Source organism: Ammodytes marinus, assembly GCF_949987685.1.
Source record: "Ammodytes marinus genome assembly, chromosome: 12".
NCBI lineage: Eukaryota > Metazoa > Chordata > Actinopteri > Uranoscopiformes > Ammodytidae > Ammodytes > Ammodytes marinus.
In genome coordinates this window covers 11,312,264-11,336,349 of record NC_137216.1, presented here as the reverse complement: position 1 = coordinate 11,336,349, position 24,086 = coordinate 11,312,264, and the positions used below count along the sequence as shown (strand labels likewise).

Genomic DNA, 24,086 nt, shown 5'->3' with positions numbered 1-24,086 from the left:
TACAAATTAAACATTTTATAAATGGATGAATGTGTGTATATATATATAAATCTACAAAAATGTATAGGGAAATAAATAAATCAGGTGATTTTATCCAGGATGTATAATTTACATATTTTTTCTGTTTCATCGTATAATAATGTATATACTTTTAAATTAAATGTTTCTTATATTTATTCAAGAATGCAGTGTTTAGTGTAATTTGAATTTATTCATATCATTTGTCTGTCGGTCCTTACTGGACGGACCACTGGACGGTGTGGTTTCCTTATAGGTCCATGGGTTAACCTACCAGTCAAAAACGGAAGTACAGAGGAGCTCATGATCTCAACTCGAAAAAAAGACATGCGCAGTAGTGCTAATGGTTTTATCTGGTGTTTGGCACGCGACCGTAGTCATGGCTGATTAGTGGGTTTTGGATAAACAGCGCCTCTTCGTGGACAAACAAAGACTGAGAACTCTAGATAGAAATAAATAAATAGTAAAGAGTTTCTTCTGAAACTGCTGCATAGTGTGACAGACGACGGATAGAATACATTGTGCAATGATAAGTATTTCAGCCACTTCCAGGCTCCGTGTTTTGATGTTAGCTTCCAGATAATGCGATGCTGTGTTGTTGCTAGCAGACACAGCTATCCTATTCACAGCAGGGAAGCTAGCTGACAGCATCGACATGAAGCGACTGCGTTGAGAGGAAAACGCCAAATCATTAACTTATTATACAGCCCATGCTAACCGCCCGTGCAGTTACGGTGGGATTCACTCTGGTAACTGTGGCCAAAACGATGACCTCCGTGGCAGCGACGACATCCTCCGAGGTTTGCGGGCTGCATGCGTCATCCAGTCGGGATGAAAGCGCTGGGAGCCCACGAGAGAGGCTCCACAAGCTGCTCGCTGTGCCTGGAAGCCCTGGATACGACCCCAGCAGAGTCAACGACCTGCTGCTCCTCCGGCCTGATACAGACGGTCAGACCCACCCAGAACCAAAGGAGGAGAGCCGTAACAACAGGCATGTCGTGTTTTTCCACGGGGACATACAGGTGAGTGTGATGGAGGGTCTATTGATCAGGGAGGGGTCATCCTAGGACACCTGATGCCTGGACTCATTTAATAATTTGAGTCACTCACTGACAGTTGTTACTGACTCAGGTGGCTTGTGATAGTATTCCAATGTACTGACACACCCCACACCCACACTAGGTGTGCGGCCTCTGTTAAATCAATGCCATGTGACATGTATAGTGTGTGAAAGGTTTGCAGAGCTAGATTTACAGCACGCAGTATGTCACACCCGTTAACGCCAGTAAAAGAATAATAAAACTATGCCTAGATAGTGAAAATATCCCCATGGGTAACCGTAAGTCATATTTATGAGATTCAAAGTCATAAGCATAAGATAGAAAGTTTCCATTATGAAATGCAAAGTCATAATCATGAGATAAAAAGTCGAAAGTATGACACATTTTTTATCTTTTTTTTTTTTTTCACAAAACAAACCCACTACACATGATTGTTTCACAGCAGGTTCCAGCTCTTTCTACACTAATCATTAACAACACTGCAACTTGGAAATGAAGCAGCAGACTGAAATCAGTTGGTCTGAGAGAGGTTTTCTAATATGAGGGCAGATATTTGACCCCGTCACACTTGTCCTTTGCAACATTGATATCAAGTTCAGTTTATTTATATTGGAAGGAATTCATCAGTGAACAAGGCTGCCCATGGTCAGGAGCAAGTCACAACATTTAACTGGAAGAAGAGCCAGTGTTCGCACATGTATAATGACAACATGTCTACCTGCACAGAATAATGGATCCTGATTGGGCGGCAGAGATATGGGCACTTCCTGTTTGTGTTTTATTGCCACCATCTGTTGTGAGTGGTATAAGCAAAGGGGGATTTGACAAAGTAACATAGTTATTTTGAATGGCTGATGACCAGACAACACCACCTTATATTCCCATTTCTAAATGAAGAAAGAAACATTCACAACATAATTTATGGAACATAATTAATACTGTATTTAATCAATTAATTGTCAATGCTTTCAGTTGATAACCGAGATATAACCGCATAACAAAGCGCTAGCCTGTCCATACTGTGTGTGTGCTGAAAAAAAATGGCTGTGTAGTGTGTAAACAGGCTTGTTGTGCAGTTAGCTAAGGTGGGGCCCTTTGTTTATATACCAGTTTACAGAGCCTAGGCTGTGTAGGAACACAAGCCTTTTTTCAGAGCACTCAGTACGGAAAGGAAGGGGATTGTGAGGAGATATTCACTGATTTTGAAAAAAAGTGATTGGCAACAAGCATTATCCAGATTGCTGACTCCACCTTTAATGCTTTTGCAGCTGAGTAGCAGAGTGATTCTGAACATGTGTGTAGTCAGAGTATTAAAGAACAAACATGGCCGTGTCCCTTCAGCCTGTGCCAAACCTCTAATTGCTGCGGCTGCCAGATTATTCTGTCAGATTATGCAAAACTGTCTTAAAGGCTTTCTGTTTCTGGGGCACTAACATATCAGGTTTCAAAAAATATGGAGGCGTAAAATAAGATGAAACACCACCTATTTGTCTTCCATTCTAACAGCATTTTGAGTGGCCACTGGCCAGCTCCTCTATTTGTGGTCTCTCTCTGCAATCCTAAACAAGTGTTAATATTCCCACAGTCTGCTGCTATTTGCCAGTAGTGGTTCGTATGTGCGGGGTGCTGTCCCACGTAAACAAAGTGAATGAGGTCATTGTGTCCACTCACCGCGACCACACGGCCTGACAGCACACACTGACAAGATGCTGCTGATGGAACTAATCACATTAATGTGTGTGACGCTTTCAGTCCCACTCTCACCACGGCTCTCATCAGGACACAATCTGTTTGAGTCACCAGTGGAGTAAATGAGTTATTTTTTGGAAACGTCTTTGAATTTTAGAATGGTTGGGATGATTTTTTATTTAAGATTAGTTGATTGATGTCCCACACTTTAAGTTGTATGTGTGTGTTGTTTGTTTAGAACTTCCAGGAAGAGATGTCTGTCCAGCCTGAAGGGGCCCAGTGGCTGTGCTGGAGTCTGGAGCAGGTGGCCCTCACACTGGGCCGCCGTTTCCCTGACAGACACGTGTGGGTGGTCCGAGCCTCGCGCATGTACCTGCACAAGTTCAGCTCCTACCAACACTTTGTGGAGAGCAACATGTTCGGGGCACCGGAGCACTCCCTGTACTCACGGGACTTTGGAGCCTTTCACCATCTCAGGTTTGGGGCTTTTTCATCATTTTCAAACAGCAACTGAATCACTGGGACTCATAACAAATGTTTATTGTGTCTCCTTTTAACCTTTAACACTGACATTTACATGTTGAACTTTATACACCTCACGCTGTAATTGTTATTTACAGAGTGTGGTGAATAAAGTTTTCAGTGGTTGCTGTCTGAATTCTTGGTGCATCCGCAGTAATGACCTCAGCATAATGTAATGTGCCACGGTCTCAGAAATCATGAAAATAAATGCCAAAGAATGACTAAATAAGTGTTTACTTGCTGCTTTTTATTTTTAGCCTATTTCATTACTCTCAGGTTCAACACAAGGCAACATAAACCATTCCTTTAAATTTGCATGGATTTTTGAAGAGGAAATGGGCAAAGGTTGCTCATCGCTATTTTAGCTTAGCTCAAATACAGGTAGCGTTAGCCTCTCTTTCCCGACAGTCAGAAGATAAACTTTACAATGTCACAGAACACGCCCGTGTGCATTCTGGGACTTTGGGATTTACCAAGTTATGTTGCGCTCAATATTATTTGCACTTTCTGTAATTAAAAATCAAATACATACTGCTTTGTCTTTAACCCGAGAGTGAGGCAACAAGATAAAAAGAAAAGATGTTGAACTATTTCTTTAAAAGGTGCACTATGCAGTTTCATAGGAGGGGGATTTGTTTACATTTGCAGAGCCTGCAGTTAGTTTAAACATGTTTACTCAATTTTATTCTTAGTATTGAATAATTCTATCATAAATCAAAACAAAATTATTTTGAGACACCTGGAACCAAACATAAAGACTAGAATATGACAAACAAAACTGTGGGCCTTGCTGCTGTAAACAACAACGACGGTTAAACACTTACTTTTAAGGTAGCTTTCTTACTTCAAAGGGTTCTAGTGATCCAAGTTTCCTGTGAGGAAAGCTTGTATATTCAGTTATGAGAATATACAGAATATGGAAAATATGAACTTCTCTGACACACCCAGAGTAACATAGCTCACCTTTTAAGTTGCCGTCCTTTCCCTGACTGAACATTTGTGAATGCAGGGCCCTGCTGAGCCACGGGATGGAGCGGGCCGACCTCCCTTCCCCCCTCCAGCCCCAGGGGGGCGCTGACGGCATCCCCTCTGGCTTCTCCCTGGCGCTGGTGGGCTTCAGCAAAGGCTGCGTGGTGCTCAACCAGATGGTGTACGAGCTGGGCGGGGCCCGCGCAGACCCCAACATGTCCCCCTTCGTCCAGTGCATCTCTGACATGTACTGGCTGGACGGAGGCCATCCGGGAGGCAGTGAGACCTGGGTGACAGACAAGCAGGTGCTGAAGGAACTGGCCTCCAGCGGAGTGTCCCTCCACGCCCACGTCACCCCCTACGAGGTGTGTGACCCCATGCGGGCCTGGGTGGGCCGGGAGCATGCACGCTTCCTCCAGACCCTGGAGGAGTGCGGAGCCTGTCCCAGTAAGAAGCTGCACTTTGAGGATGAGCCCCCCTCCATCCACAACCACTTCAGGGTCATCCAGGAGTTCTGAGTTTATCTTTAAAGGGGTTGTGAGCTGATTGCCCAAGTTTAAACGGTATAGTCAGTGATACTGTCAAAATCAGTGAATATCTCCGCTACCTACCTGTCTTTACTGTGTGCGCTGGAAAAAGATCCAGTGTTGATACACAGCCTAGGCTCTGTAAACGGGTATGTTGCTAGCTACGGTGGCCCCCTTTGTTAACATACCAGATTACAGGTACACAGTACGGACAGATAATGGATTGTGAGATATTCACTGATTCGGACACGCGTTCGACAGAGTCGCTGACTCGACCTTTAACCGAGCGCTTTATTTATTAATACAGAGTGAGTGTCTTACCTGCTTCTCTTACCTCATTGTTCTGTGATTCAAGGGCTCAGAGTTTGGAGCATGTCACAGACGCTGGTGTGGTGTACTTTCCACGGCTAAATGCACTTGATCCGAAATTTGAATGACGCAGCGGCCTCTTCCCCGCGTAGGAATATGCAGGAATTTATTTTTTCTTTTAGGCTAAACATAACAGACCTCATATTGTTTCAGTTAAATGTGAGGGGATTTCTATCTTTTATGGCGTATAAGTTAAAGTGTAATATTGTGACTTATTTGAATTTGTGCCATGGGTTTCAGTTGAAATTGAATGTATGTTAAGCTGATCACATCATTTTTGTACCTGTTCTTGTGTTCAGCTACGTTTAAGACACAAGAATGTTCTTATTTAGAGAGTGTTGTCATTCCTTCAGGTTGATCCCAGTTATGGAGTGTCCACCAATCATTTGTCAACCCCTTTTTTACTGGAGTGTTCCAGCATATCACATGATCTTTTTTGAAACAAATAGTTAGTGATTTTTGTTCAGTTGATAAAGATAAGGTGGAGCTTGATGTCACAACTGCGGTTTTCAAATAAGAATACATTTTTTAAACTTAATATTAACATTCTTTGACATGTTTTGATTTTCTGTTCAATAATTGTTTTCCCCTTGGTGTCAGAAATGCATTTATACTTTTTGTTTATTGCAATGTAACGATGCGCATAGCTGCTAGTTTCGAAGTGATGTTGCAGCATGTATTGTAGTCTGTATGATCTCTATGTGAGCTTTAATAGCATCTTTGCACTCCGCTGATGGCTGCAACTCATCTTGCTGAATGTAACTTCAGATCATTCCATTATGTTTACTGTTTGCTGTTTAAAAACCCCGAGTCTTTTAGGAGGAGATGAACCTCTTTAAATGTGATACCCAAGTGCACACTGAGGTAACATGCACTATATGATATCACCTGCTTGCCAATCGGTTAACATTGTCACCATGCTAAGTTGTCTTGTGAATGTTAACCAAGGCTGGAGAGATATCGAGCTCTGTTGAATCAGCAGGTGGCAGCAGTGTGGAAGAAGCAAACTGTTCCACACTGGTTCAACTCAAAGACGACAACAAAAGACATATTCAGATATTTTCTACAACCTTTAATGAGCGTTTTCAGTTTGTTTTTGATGCTTACATATATTAGCTTGCAGTTGATCAGAATACAATACGGATTATGTATTTTCTTTTTTTTTGTCATTTCAGATGCAATCAGAATGCTCATACATTAAAAAACAATATATATATAAAATGCAAAATAAACATACATCTCTTGGACATTTATTTGCCTGTGCTTGTGTCTGGTTTGACCCTGATCTACAGCATCCTTCAGTCACATGGAACAAACAAGGAATGTATGGTGGTGACATCATCAGTGGCCTGACGTGTACTGGTGCTCAGCTGCTGGAGTTAGCACGGTGTGTGTGTGTGCCAGCTGAGCGCCTCCCGCTCACACAATGAGGGAGGGAGGCCAGGGGACTAGCTGCTGGAGATTACAGTACACAATCTGCTGTACAAAATAACACAATCTACACCACAGCATAGAGTAATGCGAGAGTGAGAGACTATGCCAGCGGACACTAGACACTTTGTCCCACCCGTTGAGAGCAATTTCATCACTTTGCTGCTAAACCAATCTGTGTTTCCTCGAGGTAAAACGTGCTGGTCCACTGTTAAAAAGTCTGCTATTTACAGATGCTGCAGCAAAGAGGAAGTGTTTCTATACAAGCTGAGCTAGAGCGGCGAAACGTCCTGTATCAAGTCACATCACTTCCGCCTGAATCAAGATTTATTTCAAGACACTGTCACCCGTTTGGTCAGGTATTAAGAGAAAAAAACGCAGAGATAATACTTTAATCTCCGATGAGATGAAAGTAAGATTCAAGCTTATTTCCTTATACAGTAGGAAAGGAGACACCGTACAAAATAACAAGCAGCAGATAAGCCTGCTAGCTGAAATGTCTTATAACAAGTTCCAGTCAAATCACTTGAGATGAAATAATTGCTTTTTTTTTTATTACAGTGTGGTGTTCCAGTTTTGAAGCATGACAGCATTACGGATGAGAGTGTGGCCGTGGCTGGAGTCGCCCTCCTCCCCACACAAAGGCCATTGTACCAGCTGGCGACGACAACAACAACAACAGTCAAAAACACACACAATGTGCTCTTATTTTCAGTTTGGCACGACCTCACACAACACAAAGAGGAACGTTTCACTGGAGGTTAAGAGCAATCAGTCGCCATCAACGCACTTTAAGATGAGACACTGCAGGCAATTTAAAGGAGAATTTGTTCATATCTTGTTAATTGTCGGATTTATGATAGATGTTCTTCTTAAAAACATGCTGAAAATGCATTTTTAAGACCTATACATAGTATTTGTTTTATTTATAATATGAAAAAAAAGCGTAAAACGTACGTAGGTTATTGCCAAATTTGCATATTTATTCAAAAATTTCGGAAAAAATGTGTAGTACAAAAAAAAGAATAGTTTTAAATGTAAGCTATCAAATGGCAATGTTTCATGATGATATCGATTAGTTAAAAATGTTACACTGTTCACCTGCAGTGTCTCGCCCCCCCCCCCCGGCCCCAAGTCCCACTTTAACAGAAGATGGTGAGTGCTGTGAATCGATAGCACCTTATGTTTCTCGTGTACAGCGCTTCAAACATCCATCTCTTTCTCAACCAAACACTGAAATCATCTTTCCCACTTTCTCATCGAACAGAAAAGCCTTTCATACCAACCTAGCTCAACACTCTACAACACAACTTAAAGGAATAGTTCCACATTTTGGGAAATACACATTTAACTCATTTGACCCAAAAAACTGCAAACTATTCCTTTAGGTTCTTCTTTCAAGACACATATCCAATTCCAACGTATTTCCTCCTTCCTTTCTCCTGGCTAATCTCTCCATTACCACCTTCTCTTCACCTCCCATCAAATCCATCTTAAAAACTCCTCCTTTCTTTCGTCTTCACAACCCCCTGCAGTCAAAACGTCTCCACGCGGAAACTCATGACGCTTGACAACCTCGACAGCATCGTTTGCTTTTTAAATTTTAAATAACACCTTAATTAATCATCCTAAATCACCCGCCGTAATCTCAAACACTTCCTTATAAGACACATTATTTACATCAAAAATATAAAGTACAAGTCCAGCACATAAATAATAAGAATAGGCCATTAAGAAAAAAAAACATTAAGAATACACAACATAGGTGAGCAGAGAGAGTGAGCAGCAATGCCCTGAGATGAGAACAGGTATACTGTATATATGACTGGAGGATGACTGGAGGAGCAGCTTTTAGAATGGAAAGCATACAGCGGATGGCTTTTGGGTGAGGGATTGGCCAACCTCAAAACAATACAGTACACACTTTCAGAGGACAGGTCATCGGTTCAGTTTTACGCGTGCTGGTGATGTAAGTGCTAAAAGTCGCGTTTCTCTGCAAAGAGGAACTCGCGGCTGGCAGAGGAAATGCTTTTGAGTAAGTGCGGGCGTGGCATGAGTCAGTGGATTCTTCGGCCGTTAGTTAGTTGGAAGTTTGTGTGTCACTGCGGAAGGATGAATACCTGTTTTATTTTATCTCACTTCAAAACCTTTGTCAAAACCGTTTCCTCTAGAAAATGTTCCATGAATCACATAATTAAAAGGTGGCTATGCTGGCGTTGGGGAGTTAATACAATTACGTTTTATCTGAAACCCTGAGCTCAATTATTACGCTAATGCAAACATGGAGAAAATGAAAAGTAAGACTTTGAAGAAAAAAACAAACGTATAAGGAATGTCATCTTCTTATGTGTGGCTTTCTCTGCTGGTTGTTTCTAAAGACAAAGTGCATCCTGGTTTTACACATCATTGCAGGTGGTAAGACGATAGACATATTTGATGAACTTTCAGTTAGAAATAGTGACGTGAAATGTATTCAAGGGCCTCACAGTCTTGAGGCTAGACACACCCAGTTATCTTCATGTAAAATAAGGACATTATCACACTTCCTGATTGCAGCGCTGCTCATCTCCATATCAAACATAGTGGGGCTGGTGACTAAGAACACTTGACTTCCCACTTTAAGGCAGGGCGCCGCTTACTTCTCTAAAAGGTTTCTTGAGAATATATATATATATATTTAAAATGCATGAGAGAAGTATTGCATAGATGCCTCCACACACTAGCCCTCATCAGTACAGCTAGGCACTAAACACAAGAGTGGGTTTTTACGCAGCCCTTTGAAAAATAGCAAGAGATCTGAACATAGAAAAGGTATTAAATACTTTAGGTTGCACACACACACAGCATTCATTGAGAATTCATGTACAAATTTTCACACTTTTCTTCTTTTTAAAACAGCGATGGATCAGTGATGGATCATTAAAAAAATGGTTGCTTGTTATCTTTGGTCTGAGTGGGTTGGATGTTGGAATGTAAGCAAATTAGTGGAATAGAAATCACAAAAACCTACAACAGCAAGTACTTTTCTGAGTGGGTGGGCCAGCAGACCAGACAGCTGTTAAAATCTTTTTAAATGTTTAAGAGGAAGATGTCCCCCACCCCACCCCACCCCAACAAAAAAAAACACACACACAAACATGAATTGAATTATGAATTTGGTGCTCTTTCAAAAGTCACCGTCTCCAGGTGCCGACGTGTCCTCGTCCAGGCGAATGCGCTTGACGTGGCTGTGTGGAGAGTCCAGGAAGTTCTCCTTGTCTTCTGGGTCCTCTGGCGGCGCGGCCCACTTGCCACAGCTCCTCTCTCTGCTGCGGCCTGTGGAGGAGGAGGAGGTGGTGGAGGTGGAGTGGGCCGGGTCAGGGCTCAGATACAGGCCCGGTTGCCACAGCCAGGGATGACTCATACACTCTGCAGCACTGGGCCGGTCCCTAACGGTTCACAATGAAACACAATGGACACAAACTCACACTCACAAATCTGATGATTTTATGATTTCAGTGCTTATTCTGAGGGAATACACCATTAATATTTGGTCTATAAATCATTGGAAGAAAAAAAGAAGAAAAAAAAAGAAAGACAATCCGAATATTCTAAGCCACAGGTGACGTCGTTAAATGGCTTGTTTTGTATAAACAGGTTTTGTTTGATATGACAAGGGAAAGATCAACTCTGCATATTTAACAAGCTAGAGACCGCTAAGGTGTGCTATTTTAAAATGTGGAGTCAACGGTTCTGTAGAACGCTTGTTGTCGAAATAACGTTTTGTCCAAATCAGTGAATACCTCCTCACGATCCGCCACCTGTGTCAGTAATGTACAGGCTCTGTACATTGGTATGTTGCCTGCTCCCCTTGGTGTACATACCCGTTTACAGAGCCTAGGTTGTGTATTAACACCAGATTTGTTTCCAGCGCAGTCAGTACAGACAGGTAGGGGATCGTGAGGAGATAGTCACAGATTTTGACAAAAAAAAAGTGATTTCGACAAGTGTTCTCCAGAATCACTGACGCTACCTTTAATTAGAAATGATAGTTTGTCAATTATCTAAAGATTCTGGACTTTTCATTGGTTACTGTATAACTTTAAGAAAATCTCCTCACAATGTAGTTTCATGAACAGGCCCCATTTTGTATGTCAGGATTTCTGATAAAGCAGAAGGTTAAGAAAAGATTTATAAATAATTTAAATCAATATATTCCTTTGTAGGTAGATAACAATCTGTAAGCTTATTGCTCATATTGGCCGTTCACTGTGTAGTGTGGCAAGGCTGAATTCTTCACACTGGAGCAGGATGGGTCTAAAATGAAATATCGCATGACGGCTGGCTCGCCTCGTGGAAAATAATCTCTCATCCATTCCAAACACATCGTCTCAGTGCGGTTTATGATGTGCTGGTAGTTTTTATTCTACAATCATTGTATGCTTTTATGATGACTTACTTACGTATTGACCTGTGTTGGGCTTTCATTTGAATTAATTATGTGTTTATTGGTGAGGGGTTTAACATATTTGTCTGTTTTGTAAACTCAGTCCCTGTTGACATGGCAACCGGCATATTGAATCTCATGTGGTGTGTGTGTGTGCGTGTGCGTGTGCGTGTGCGTGTGCGTGTGTGTGTACCAAGCCCCAACCACAGCGAGTTCTACCAGCATCCAATGTGGAAGTGACACATTTTAGTTCACCGAGTGGCCACTACGAGGTGGTACCAAAACAGAGCAATTTCTGGTTGACTCCCACGTTAAATAGGCCGTTTTCACAGCATTATTAAACCTATTTATGGCCTGGTCCAAAAAAACATGCTAGTCTATATGTTTAGGTCATATCTCCATGACAACACTGAGTGGGGTGAATTTCTTTGGATTACGCTAGTTTCCACTATTGGAGGTTAAAATGTACGAATAATTAGGGGCACGGCCTCTTAAGTGACAGCTAGCCGCCCGCTGTCCCTCACTTCGCCTCGGAGGTATACGTCAGCTAGATGGGCGTATCTCCCTCCCCCCGACGTCATATACATTTTTCAGTACGAGGAAATGAGGCGGAGTAAAAATCTGACAAGATGGCGACGTGCATTGGCCAGGACGATTGGATGCAGTTGGAATAACTGAGGTCAGCCCGGGTGCTACATCCATTTTATATACTATCTATGGTGTGTACTCACTCTGGCACTTTGAGCAGCAGGTTGCGGATGAAGTCCACAGCCAGCTCAGACACTCTGGAGAAGGCGTCCAGGCTGTAGTCCACGTTGACCTGGGACACGTTCAGGTACGTCTCCTGTTTGTCGTCGCCCACAAACGGTGACTCGCCCGTCACCAGCATGTAGGTGATGACGCCCACACTCCTAGAGGCACACACACACACACACACACACACACACACACACACACACGGATGAGGGACAGTCAAAACATAAGTAATACCACATTTACTAAGTGATTCTATAAGTCCTATTATCATCATTTTGGCCAGTTGAAGTGAGAACAAAGGTGACTATTTAGATAATTACCCAAACCTGTAAACAGCTATTATATTAATATAGCACACAGCTACTTTGTGGTTTGTGGCTTTTAATTTAGCTTTCATTTACATTTAGAAACCATCCCAATCATTATACAGCTGATCCAAAGTGAACTTTCAGTTATGGAGGAATGGACTCACCAGAGGTCAGTCGCTGTTGTGATGGGCTCATAGTTCAGGATCTCTGGAGCTGAACCAAGCAGGAGGGAAGAAGACAGGTGTCAGTATTATACCACTATTATTACACAGCACTCATAAATGCTGCGTTCTGATTGGTCAATCACAGCATTCCAAAGTCCGTTATTTCTTGATAATGACCGCTGTTAAGGATAATTCAGTGTTGCTCTGGGTAACATAGACCTAGTCATATCAATCCGCTCACAGACATCTACACACAGTTACATATTACTCCTTCAAAAAAAGGGAATATTTTTCCACATGACTTTGAATGTATGTTGAGGGAAGGGAACTTTGTATTTTGGCCATAGAGCTACATAGTGACCGATGCGATGTAGGAAATTCCGACCGTAGCAGGCTATATTTTTGTACCGTAAGCAATAAAACTATTTCTAAATAATAACAAAACAAACTTAAATCAATAAATCGCTTGAACTAAGTTAATGATTTAATCAGAAAAAGAACCCTCTGATTTGCGTCGGGCTCCAGAACATGGTTGTGTAGGTGAGTGTATGTGTGCGTGCGTGCAAGTGTGTGTGTGTGTGTTAAATGCGTGCGTGCGTGATAGTGGGGTTGTGTTTTAGGTCCATGCCTCCGAGGCCTTCCAGAGACATTTCTATTAGCATTACACAGGAGGATATCTTTTTTGGCTCCAGGAGTTTTTCCCCCTGACTGTTACAAACTTGCATGTGGTTTTTGCAGGTGACATCCTGTCTGACTTCTTGGAGGAGTAATTAAAGCCTGTTTTTTTTACGAACATCTTCCTTACCCACGTATTCAGGTGTGCCAAGAATCTCTCGCAGCTCCCCGACCGCGCCCAGCCTGCGTGCCAGGCCAAAGTCTACGATCTTTATGTCTCCTGGAGGGGAAAGGCTGGTCAGGAGAATGTTCTGAGGCTGAGGAAACAGAAACACAGAAGGTGAAACGGGTTAGGGAGAGAAAGAAAGATAAGACGCACTTTGAACACAAAACTTTTTTATATTAAATCGTAAATCATAACTCTCCCTCTTTTCAACACTGACTCAGTAACGGTGTGGCCCGAGGGCGAGGCGTTCACCTTTTCTGTGAGGAACTTTAACATGAATATTTGTTGAAGTGCGGAACAGAAAATTCAGCTTATGACACTGCCTGAACACTTCTATGAAAGAGGCATTGAGGGCATACAGTATGTGATTCCCCCCAACCCCCAAATCATACCATCTGTTTTGTATGGAAGCTGAAAATTTCACTCCGTGCTAAATTTAGTTTTGAGTCTTAACACTTAATTTCCTGCATTCTGTACAAATGTGCCTTTTCTCTTTTCTGCATTAACAATGGTGGAAATGTCTTAAAGGAAAAGACTACATTCAGGTTCCCGGTGACATAAATACAATGGAATGTCCAATGTCATGCAGCCAAGCTCTCAAGTATTCTGTATGGCTTTCAAATATCTATTCTCCCGTATTGTAAAAAACTTTCTCCAAATTTAAAACAAATCAAATATATTGGGATGTGTTCTTTTTAGGATCATGTCTCACTGCTCCTGCACCAGTGTCAAAGCTAACATGACATTTTACATTGGTAATGAAATGCCAAGCCAACATTGGAAAAGAAAAGGGTGTGCTATCAGCAGCTAGCTAACATTAGCAAGTTATCTAAACTGTAACTTAATGCAAAGGTTAGAAACAAGATAATGATGGCGTGCATCCTGAGACACTTGACACAATCTAGTTCAGAAACCCTGAAGGTATGAAAGTGGAAGGTATTGGGGTTAACAGGCTTACTATCTAGCCACCTACATTACTACACTGTCTGCATTGCCACCTCTAAATATTGAGTGGGACCTGTCCCCTGATCCCCACAAAATCTACTTCTATGCATTGAAAACATTCACCATGTGATTGTTTTGATGAAAACTGAAAATTCCAAGCGGCACTAAAATGCACATTGGTATTACTGTGAATGTCTTAAGCAGGGTAAGCCACCCATAACTGTGGCCGCATAACAAACCCTTCATTTCACAGCCTGGGGTCGATGTTGCAGTAAAAAAGTGTGAAAATCACTGATTGTACAGTGTGCTGCAGGGTTCTGTCACCACCTGTAATAACAGTTCTGGGCTTAAATGTGGCATGAAAATAGGAAATTGGGCTTTTGAGTTCACAACTGCCTTAGAGACGGGAAACACAAGCAAGCACTTAAGGGGGAAGTTTGTGGTGAAGCAAAGCCAGTCAACATGTAAATATAGATTCCCTCAGCTGCAGCTACACTCATGCATGTGATTTTCTGTGTGTGTGTGTGTGTGTGTGTGTGTGTGTGTGTGTGTGTGTGTGTGTGTGTGTGTGTGTGTGTATGTGTGTTTGTGTGTGCAGACCTTGAGATCTAGGTGCACCAGGTTGCTCTGGTGCAGGTGGTGGACTCCCTCCAGTGTTTGCCTGATAAGACGAGTGACCTGGGCCTCTGGCAGCAGCTCGTCAGACACACAGTGGTCGAAGATCTCTCCTCCAGCCGCACTGGGTATAGAGAGGACACACACACACACACACACACACACACACACACACACACAAGCACACAATTAAAATACATAATACAAGGAGTTAACTTTATGACTTTTGAATGCCATTTAAAATGTAACTTAATGCCATGTCAGGCCAAACCGGCAAAAGTAGGAGGATATAATGGGAATTCTGAAGCATTTTAAAAAGGTACTTTTAATAAAGAAAATGTATTTAAAGTTCACATTTATATATACTCAAATTGACATACTCTAACAATAGCTTTGTGAAGTGTAGTCTTAATTTGTCACATAACGACCCCTCTCCAAGTATTTAAAAGGGCAATCAATACCTTTGTAAAGGAAGTTCAATACTTAGGCCTTATTTTGAGTAAAATAGCAGGCAAGTTTGAGACATGAGTGTGTGTGTGTGTATGAGACACAGAAGTACAGTGTGTTGATGGGTTGCCTGGTGGTTTAAGTGGCCAACCCATAGCCGGAGGGTCACTGCTTGGATCCTACATGCCCTGGCAAAGTGTGATTGAGCAAGAAAAGCAACTTTCTCCTCCCTTCCCTTAGTCACTGTTAAAGCACTGTAGCTCAGAGCGTCAACAAAGACACACAGCCCTGCACAGTACAAAGTCAAATCAAAAATCAAATCAAATCAGTTTTATTTGTATAGCCCAAAATCACAAATACATTTGTCTCAGTGGGCTTTACATTTCATACAATATGATATATGATACAATATGACACCCTGCCCTTAAACCCTTAGCTCAGCTGAGAAAAAACTCCCAGTAAAAACCCTTTACCGGGAATTAAAAAAAAAAAAAAAAAGTCCCATTTCTCGTTTTATTTCAATCTCAAGTTATTTCATTGATGGGTTTCTATTGAGCCTTATTGAGTGGTGCAGGCTGCTCGAGATCAACACATTGATTTGGTCGAGCCGTCTGTTACATCTCAGGTTGGGACAACAAGTATTACAGGTGTGGTTGGAAAATCAAAGCGTTTCTCTCGAAGACAACAACTGCTTTCTTATTTGTAATCTAGGTCTCACATCGAGTTTTGGTTTAAGATGCTACAGAGAAAGAAGAGGAATGACATAACAGACTAGATAAGACATTGGAAAGCATGACTGAACATGATGATGCCCGAGAAGATGTTCGTTCAGCTTATTTAGCTCTGGAGCTGTACAGCAATTTGGCTTAAATGGGCTTTTCAGTCTGAAAACTAATCCTGATAAACCTGTTAGGAAGAATAACCATTACGTAAAAAAAAAAGTATAAAACATTGAGAGTTGCAACTCCTCAAGATGGAAACAAACAGGACTTTGCCCTTAAAGAGGCATGTGCAGGGTCACACTGCTGGTGGCGCATGTGTTTGCTTGTTTATGGATTTAGCCAGTGTTAAAGCCTCTGGAACCCTGGTCTAAAATAGTAAAAAATCAATATATGATATCAAAGTTCAGTGGCTAAATAAGTTTTTACAAAAATCTGATTGAAAATAAATGTTCATAAATATCAAACTTATAAAACTAGACCGCTTGACAGCACTGGGTGGGCGTCGCTGTATCAAACGGTCTCCATGGCAATAGCGTTTTTTATAACATTTAGGCAGAGAACTGCCGTGATTGGTTCAAAATACCTATTGTGTTACAGGAACCAGAGCATAGCACACCTCATCTAAAGAGAATTTCTGTAAAGTTTGTCAAACTTAAAGTGGCTACGAGGAACTTTCCGTTTGTGTTCATTCTAGCTGCCCCTTTGGACAAAAGGGGTAGTGTTTTTACGACACCAGCTGTTGTTAATGGGTGAGCGTTCCCGGACAAAGAAATTAAGATAATCTACATAGAAATAGCATTGCACTGCTGGTCTCGTTTGCTGTTACATGTCATATCTGATCATCGAAGGATGTTTTAAAAAATATTTAAAAGTTCCTCGTAGCTACTTTAAATGACAATATCTTTCATTTGGATTGATACTAACACTTTTCAGATGCTAACATGCAACTCACTCTCCATATTTAGTTAGAAGGATTTTGTGGATTTGGGTTTACAGGGGCTTTAAGACAGGATGTGGGAAGTGATTAAATATGATGCACTGTGTATTTGATTTCAAATGGCAGACAGAATGTGTTGTGAACTCACTATTCCAGCACTAGGACTATGTCGTGGTCGGTCTCGTAGGCAGCGAAGAGGTTGACCACCCGGCTGTTGTTCCTGGCCGTCTCCAGGGCAGCCATCTCATGAACCACGTCCGCCCGACAGTCCCGTCCTCGCCTCCTCTTCCTCAGGAACTTAGCAGCAAACTCCTTCCCCGTGGCCTTCTCCACACATCGCTTCACCACCGCAAACTTCCCCCTATTGGAAGAAGACCAGATTAGACATGTGGTTAAAGGTGCACGCTTTGGTCGGTACAGAGAGCAGCTTCATTAACAACGTGTCACTTAAATGTAGGGTTGGGGCCAATACAAAAGCAAAATCGATATGGCTGCAACCCACGTATCGGATATCAGATTGACAACTCCGATAAAAAAAATAAAACAATTTTTTTTTTATCTAAATTATTTGAACTATGGAAGAAGTCCATAGCTATGTGATATATACATGACTATTAGAATTGAGCAATTCAAAAGTTCAGTTGATGTTCTTCTGCATTCAAATAGTTCAAAGCAGTTAAGATATATCTTATATGCATTTTTGTACATTTGTTTCTCCTTAAATTAGGATTGCTGTGTTGCTTAAGCTTTCCTTCCCTCACACATAACATCAACATAAACAAGGAAATGTATAATAATTATGATAACGGACAGTATCGGTATCAGCCGATTTCCGAAACCCAGATATTGGAATCGGATCGGATAAACGTCCAATATCAAGGTCATCCGACTAGTGGCTTTGATCTCTAACATATTACAGGTTAGTTTGGCTCATTATGTCATATGGTTCAATCATGCTTCATCCAACTGAGAAACAGTCATGCAAAAATTACTTCATGCCTAGACCACTGTAACTCCCATTTTTTCTGGACACAGTCAAAAGGCCATCTCCCTTCTAAAACCCATTCAATACTCCACTGCTAGACTCTTTACAAAATCACTCCCATCCTAGACATTCTTTTGTAGATACGTTAACATTCTTTGTCCTGGTTATAAAAACGTTGTTTTATTACATGTCTTGCCGTTTTTACTTTGATTTTGTGTACATCTTTAATCTGCTCTGTAAAGCACTCTGTAACTTTGTTTTGAAAAGCACTATACAAATAAAGGTTATAGAGGAAAAAGTTCCACGTCAGTATGCATCACACTAAATGTTAATGGAAGAATCAGTCAACTTGTACAGCTCAAGTTCCTCACATTACAGTGGAAAGTAATGGCAGCCAGGATGTTTTATTAATGGAACTGTTTTATAATGATAACTTAGAAACAAAAAATCTTTTTTCATGTTACCACAATACTTTCCTAAATAAAACCACATACATTGTTGTATGAATCAATATAATTTCCCAGCCACATAACATGAGGCTATTAGTAAATGGTTACAGCATTGGCACAATGGTGTTATACAAATACTGGCATCAGATAAAAGGCATCTGTGTTGTTGTTGCATTCCTACATAGCCTGGCACCGTGACTGGGAGGATACAAGTGGCCATCTGCTCCTAGATTTCAGTGTCAAAATGAATTAGTGTCCGATGTGTCTGAAAAGCCAAATACAGAAGTAACAGAACCAACCGATAAATAGAGTTGAGTTGAATCTGAGGTTTTAAGTTTATCACCTCAGATGTTAGCTGAAGAAGAAGCAAACCTTTATCACGTTATGCTCATGTCCCAACAACTGCACCTACATTCTCCACACTTAAAACAAATACTTTTGGCATTTGTGTTTAATTGCAATTCATGGAAACACTTCTCCCCAAGGCCTACGTTAGGATGACGCCAACTAAAAAAAAAAGACCCAAAATAAGAGCCTTGCAACAACCCACAAGGACTTGTGTTAAAGAATGGAACAATGACACTACACTCTCCTGTTTTTCCTCTGTGGCACCACCCAGAGATTTTAGAAGTCACACTTTCATGTGTTAAAATTCAGGGTTCATAGACTACACCATATCTCACATGATTAGGCTGCCAAAAAATAAGTTGGTTTTTCACACTGCCTACCTGAGCAAGCCCTATGTCACTTAAAGAGTACGGGGACATGAGATAGGTAGTTGTCATTACTCTGGGCTTTTAATTATAGAGTCATTAAAGGAGCACTCCAGTCATTTGGTACTCCAACAAAGGTAAAGGACTTGAAAGAAAGAATGGTCCAAATGGAAGCAGTGAGCGAGGCGGACATACAGTATTCTCAGTGACCTTAAAATCCTAGAATGAGTCGTCGTCAGACCGGTACATTTCCACACCTTTTAAACCTCATGTCATGCCTCATTTTAATGATTTATAGTCTCTCTTATAAAAACTATTTGAGCTACAAGCACAGACATAGACATAGAGAGAGAGAGAGACAGAGACAGAGACAGAGAGAGATCCCCAATATCATTATCTCCTCCTCACAAAGCTCCTGCACAGCCACACAGGACACTAGGCTGCTTTTCACAGGCTGAATAACAAGAACACTCCTCAAGGCACGTAAACTCATCTTCACCATATTGACATATTACATTAATCAAACGTTGGATACCATGGGGGCAGAAAAACAACACGGGCACACCATGTGTGTAGCATGATCAGCTGAAAAGCAAGATATCTGACTTGGAGTCAGAAATTCCGGAGAATGCTTGTTATCAAAATCCCTTTATGTCAAATTAAGTGAATATCTCCTCACGATCCACTACTTCTGTGCGGGCTGAAAATCTGGTGTGAATACACGGCCTAGGCTGAGTAGGCTCTGTAAACTGGTATGTCAACAAAGGGGGGCCACCACCGTAACTAGTGGCATACAGACAGGTAGCGGTTGGTGAGGAGATATTCATTGATTTTGACAAAAAGTGATTTTCGACAACAAGCATGCTCCAGAGTCGCTGACTCCTCCTTTATTGTGGATCTATGTTTCTGGCTTCATAATGCCATGTACAGCAACCACAGCTCTGGTTTGGTCCTGAATCTTTGGCTTGTCCTAAAAGCAGGAATTACTTTATAAGATTGAAACTGAACTGGAATTGCCCTCATCATGTTCTTGAAAATGCCGCACCTCGGAACTTCCTGTTTTGACCAAGCACACACAAACAAGAACAGAAGTGGCCTGAGCCATTTCTGCTTTGTAAAGTCTCCTTTTCACATGTGCTCCCTTCCTTCCTCTTCCTTCAAAATGTGAATGATGCAGCAGTAGACACACTGCACAACTCGTTACTTCCATCACACTTGACACATCTCAGATGGTGCCTTACGATCGTCCACCATCAGCTGTTGCCACAGCTCAGTGCTCTCTCACACTCACACACACACACACAGGACAAAGGCCTACTGTAACATGATGGCTCAGGCAGGTCCCATGGCACTGAGGGCTCCTGTATTTACAGTGGAGAAAGCCTGCAGTCCACAGTCCAAATGCAGTGATGTGTGCTATTCATGAGTGCAAACACAGTAATCATAGCGCAGCCAGTCCTTACAAAGAGTTCAATATATATTATTGTAAGTGCTTAGATAAACAAGATGCAAGTCTTTACCAATGTCTAAAGTCCACAGTAGGATAAAGCAGGGACAATGTAACGTAGGTCAATGTTAAGGCTCGGTTTCACTAGTATTGAAACGTTACCGGTCTGATGATGAGTCATTCTAGCATATTAAAGTCAGAATATCTCCGCCTCTACTACTTTCATCTGGACCACTATTATTTTCATCGGACTCTCACAAGTCCTTTAACTTTGCTGGAGTAGGCTATAACATTTTGAGGGCTTCTTTAATGACGGTATAATTAAACAACAAGAATAATGCTGACAACTGCCCATCAAATGTATGTCCCCGTACTCCAGAGTGATGTTTTAAATTGCTCAGATTTTGAACATTGATTTGTTATTGTTAACATGTACCAATATTACACTGTATGGTACTGGTACAAGTATGGAATATATAGCATAGATTTTACCAAAATTCGAATAGGCCTAGTTCTTAGTGTCATCATGCAAATCAATGCATTGTATCGTTGTAAATAATGCTCTATTCTGTGGTGACGAGCTATCAGAGCACACATCCAGTTAATCCACTACTGTCTATACTGAAATCCTAGCATTACAGTGCATAACCGTACTGTTACACTTCGGAAGAGCAGCCCTATCCTTGGGACTCACCTCCCCAGCTCTCCGGTGATCTCGTACACACTATCCATGGGCTCGCTGCTGATAGGGGTGAGGGATTCCCCCAACAGCCCCGCGGAGAGCCCGCTGCGACTGTCCAGCCGCCTCCGAGACATCTTCCTCTGCCAGCTGCCCCTTCTGGCTGGGTATACCGCGGTGAACGAAGAGTAAACGAGAAATGAACTACACAACTAAGCTAACGTTTCCACAGGCAGCTTCACATGACAAACATGTTAGTGTTAGCCGAGCCGGTTACCGTGCTAACTGTGTCGTGTTTGACCAGTTTACCGACTCCGGTTAGCTCAACTGTCGCTAACTTAGTTAGCTCGACGCTCAATGTCGAGGGTTCAAAAGTGAGTTAAACCTATTTTCCTCAGCTCAGCCGAAGAGGAGCAGCTAGTCTTTCAACCCCCTAGCTATCGGTGGTTAGAGTGAGAAATTATCTACACTGCCGCTGCGGGCGACTATTAAATAGCGTTAGCTTACAAAGTTTATCCGGAGACGTTTCGATAATTTTTTACATCCCCCTGTTTGACACTTTCTGGACACGTCACTGCCCAGCGCATGCGCACTATGGTCGTGTTTGAAAAACGCGAGGTCGATTTTATTTGAAAATTCAGTTTTTACTGGTACAGTCTATGGTTTGTAGCCAGTAATCATTTACCCCTAACTACATCTAATGGTGAAAAATACAGCTAAACCATGTCTATTTCTGCCAAGGAATAGGCCTACAGTTAAAAAAAAAAAAAAAAAAAAAACATGTATTAGGGCATAATGAGGAACCAAATTAAGATTTAGTCAACTCACAAATATGACTCAATATACCACGTTTGACATGTCACTAGTTTCTCACCATTTAAACATAGCCTACCATGAGTCTAATTTTCTAACATTTCATTTAGTTTTTCTTATTGAAAAAGTTGTCCACTGTGCACAAGTTTGCATTTATTCACAATTTGGCAAAGCATGAGGAAGGCACTGGAAGATTCAGACTGACCTCAGAATCTAAAAGACTTTCCCCCATATTGTCTTTTGACTTAGCCTGCTGCCTAGTGCCTATACACATTTGGCTGGTAAGGTTTGATGTTTAAAAGTGGATTGTTTAATCAATGACGTAATGATAATTAAGTGTTTCCATAATAAACATAGTTTCATAATGTAGTAAATGTACGATAAAACGATAACAATTTTACTCATTCAACTGGTACACATCTCTTTTAAAAGGTTAGAAAGAGTCATGCATCAATCAAAAATGTCCATTTGTTTCTCTTTTATTACAATCATTGGGGTGAAATGGAGACACACACACACACAGGAGCTTTGCATAGAGTGGAATTCTGAAAACTGGAGCCGGGTCCCTTGTCAGAAATGTACTAGGCTCTCCGAGAGGTGCGACTGTCTTCATTTTTGGATGTGAAGCAAGTAATCCATCCTAGCAGTCTCCTGCAGCAGAAAAGCCTCACTATGGAAAACGTCACACTGACCAAAGTGAGTGTACATCCTAATGTGAAGCGTTGTTGTTGCCCATGCCACAAACATGAGGTGATGCTCTGTAAGGATTTGGCAGAAGCCAGAAGTGGGATAAGTGTTAGTTAGACTGAAATAGAGAGCAGGCCTAATGGTTGACTTTGCAAGCCCCAAACCTTTGGTACATTCGGTGCAAAATATATATATTTATACACACACAACTGGACAGACGTACATATACATATATTATATATATATATATACAAAGAGACAAACACACATGGTACACGTAACATGTGCTCTCACGTTTCACAAAATCCAAACAGCCCTATTTGGTTCATCGCTCATTCGCGAGCGATGAACCATAACCATCAGCCTATTACTAAGATAGGCAGACACACACATGTGAAAGAAACAACTTTTTTTTAAACATGCTGCCGAGATACTCGCCATTACACTGTCATAGAGAAAAACAAACTATTGCATTCACACATTGTCCATTTCCAGAAAACCCCTAATTCCTATGTTCCTGTTGTTCCCAATGAGCTTTTAACACTCGAGGTATGACAGTGCCAGGGAGCATAAGGCCGCATACCTCAAAGTGAGTGACAACATAACCAGCTCCCTCACCCCCTTTCTCTGAATGGATAGCGATATCCTCATGCAAAAGAAGCTAGTAAGGACAGTGTGTTGCACTATTTCAGCATGCAATATCGAGCTAGAACACAACGCCATCTAGGGGCCTCCGCCCGGCACAGCTCACAGAGCCCACCGGGAAGATCCCGCATGCAGTATTGGACTGGGAGAGGGGGGGGAGGGGCTGGGATACCATAATCTGCTTCCACATCTCCTATCATATGTGGGGCTTTTTCTAGCACTGCTCTACCCCCTTGTTAACTCCAAAAGGACTCTGTACAGTAGGTGTAATCTTGCATGCACCCCATAGAAAAACGAGTATGTGTGTGTCTGTGAGTGTTTCTGTGTTCATGTAAGAAAGTGTGTGTGAGGCTGAGTGAAATGGTCCTCAGGCTTTTGGGTCGTGCACTTAAAGAGTTAGAGGAGGTTCTAATCACATGCTTCCTAGACAAAACTATTGCCTGGCATGGACGTGTATTATGCCAAAAGTTCTGAAGTACGACATCCATATACAGCCCTAGAGGCCGCTAAATGATCCTGACATCATCTTCATCATACCTGGTCAGGACCTTCTGTAGCAGCCAGTAATGTGTTAATGGCCGAATACTTAATAACTGCCAATAACATTGTTTTTACAATAATAAAAGCAGATAATGTAGGCTACTAAATCAAGAATAATGCAATAGAATTTCTGAACGAGTATAATCTTTGCCCATAATGTAGAGTGGTGGTGTTTGTGTGGTCAGGTCTTAGAGCAGGTATTTGAAAGAGGCAATATAAAGGAAATGTGATACTTCATAGCCAATGAATCAAACTTAAATAAAGTAGTATAAGTATATTAATACATTATTGGATATACATCATACATTTTTAAAGGATGTTTTTGGAAACCCGGTAAATAATGTAAAAGACAGCCAATAATTTAGGTTTATAACTTATTAC

The 24,086-nt window shown here is 41.5% G+C and overlaps 2 protein-coding genes across 2 annotated transcripts; one reads left to right on the top strand and one right to left on the bottom strand.

The window, feature by feature from the left end:
* Positions 1–420: 420 nt before the first annotated feature.
* Positions 421–9,258, top strand: cUnh2orf69 (chromosome Un C2orf69 homolog). Its single transcript, XM_080037751.1, has 3 exons — positions 421–1,040; positions 3,007–3,245; positions 4,300–9,258. Exons 1-3 carry the CDS (start codon positions 729–731, stop codon positions 4,775–4,777), a joined length of 1,029 nt encoding a protein of 342 aa, XP_079893877.1. The 5' UTR covers positions 421–728; the 3' UTR covers positions 4,778–9,258.
* On the bottom strand, positions 6,213–21,579 carry stk17b (serine/threonine kinase 17b (apoptosis-inducing)). Its single transcript, XM_080037750.1, has 7 exons — positions 21,036–21,579; positions 16,896–17,108; positions 14,627–14,765; positions 13,046–13,172; positions 12,241–12,289; positions 11,744–11,923; positions 6,213–10,014 (listed from the first exon to the last, which is right to left on the bottom strand). The coding sequence occupies exons 1-7, from the start codon at positions 21,155–21,157 to the stop codon at positions 9,753–9,755; spliced, it is 1,092 nt and encodes a 363-aa protein (XP_079893876.1). The 5' UTR covers positions 21,158–21,579; the 3' UTR covers positions 6,213–9,752.
* Between the last annotated feature and the right edge of the window lie 2,507 nt (positions 21,580–24,086).

Coding starts and splice junctions, on each gene's coding strand:
- cUnh2orf69 (XM_080037751.1), top strand. CDS start 729: ATGCTAACCGCCCGTGCAGTTACGGTGGGATTCACTCTGGTAACTGTG. Junction 1,041..3,006: donor TTTTCCACGGGGACATACAG/GTGAGTGTGATG, acceptor TTGTTTGTTTAG/AACTTCCAGGAAGAGATGTC. Junction 3,246..4,299: donor GGAGCCTTTCACCATCTCAG/GTTTGGGGCTTT, acceptor TTGTGAATGCAG/GGCCCTGCTGAGCCACGGGA.
- stk17b (XM_080037750.1), bottom strand. CDS start 21,157: ATGTCTCGGAGGCGGCTGGACAGTCGCAGCGGGCTCTCCGCGGGGCTG. Junction 13,173..14,626: donor TGGTGCACCTAGATCTCAAG/GTCTGCACACAC, acceptor CTGTTTCCTCAG/CCTCAGAACATTCTCCTGAC. Junction 10,015..11,743: donor CTGCTGCTCAAAGTGCCAGA/GTGAGTACACAC, acceptor GTGAACCGTTAG/GGACCGGCCCAGTGCTGCAG.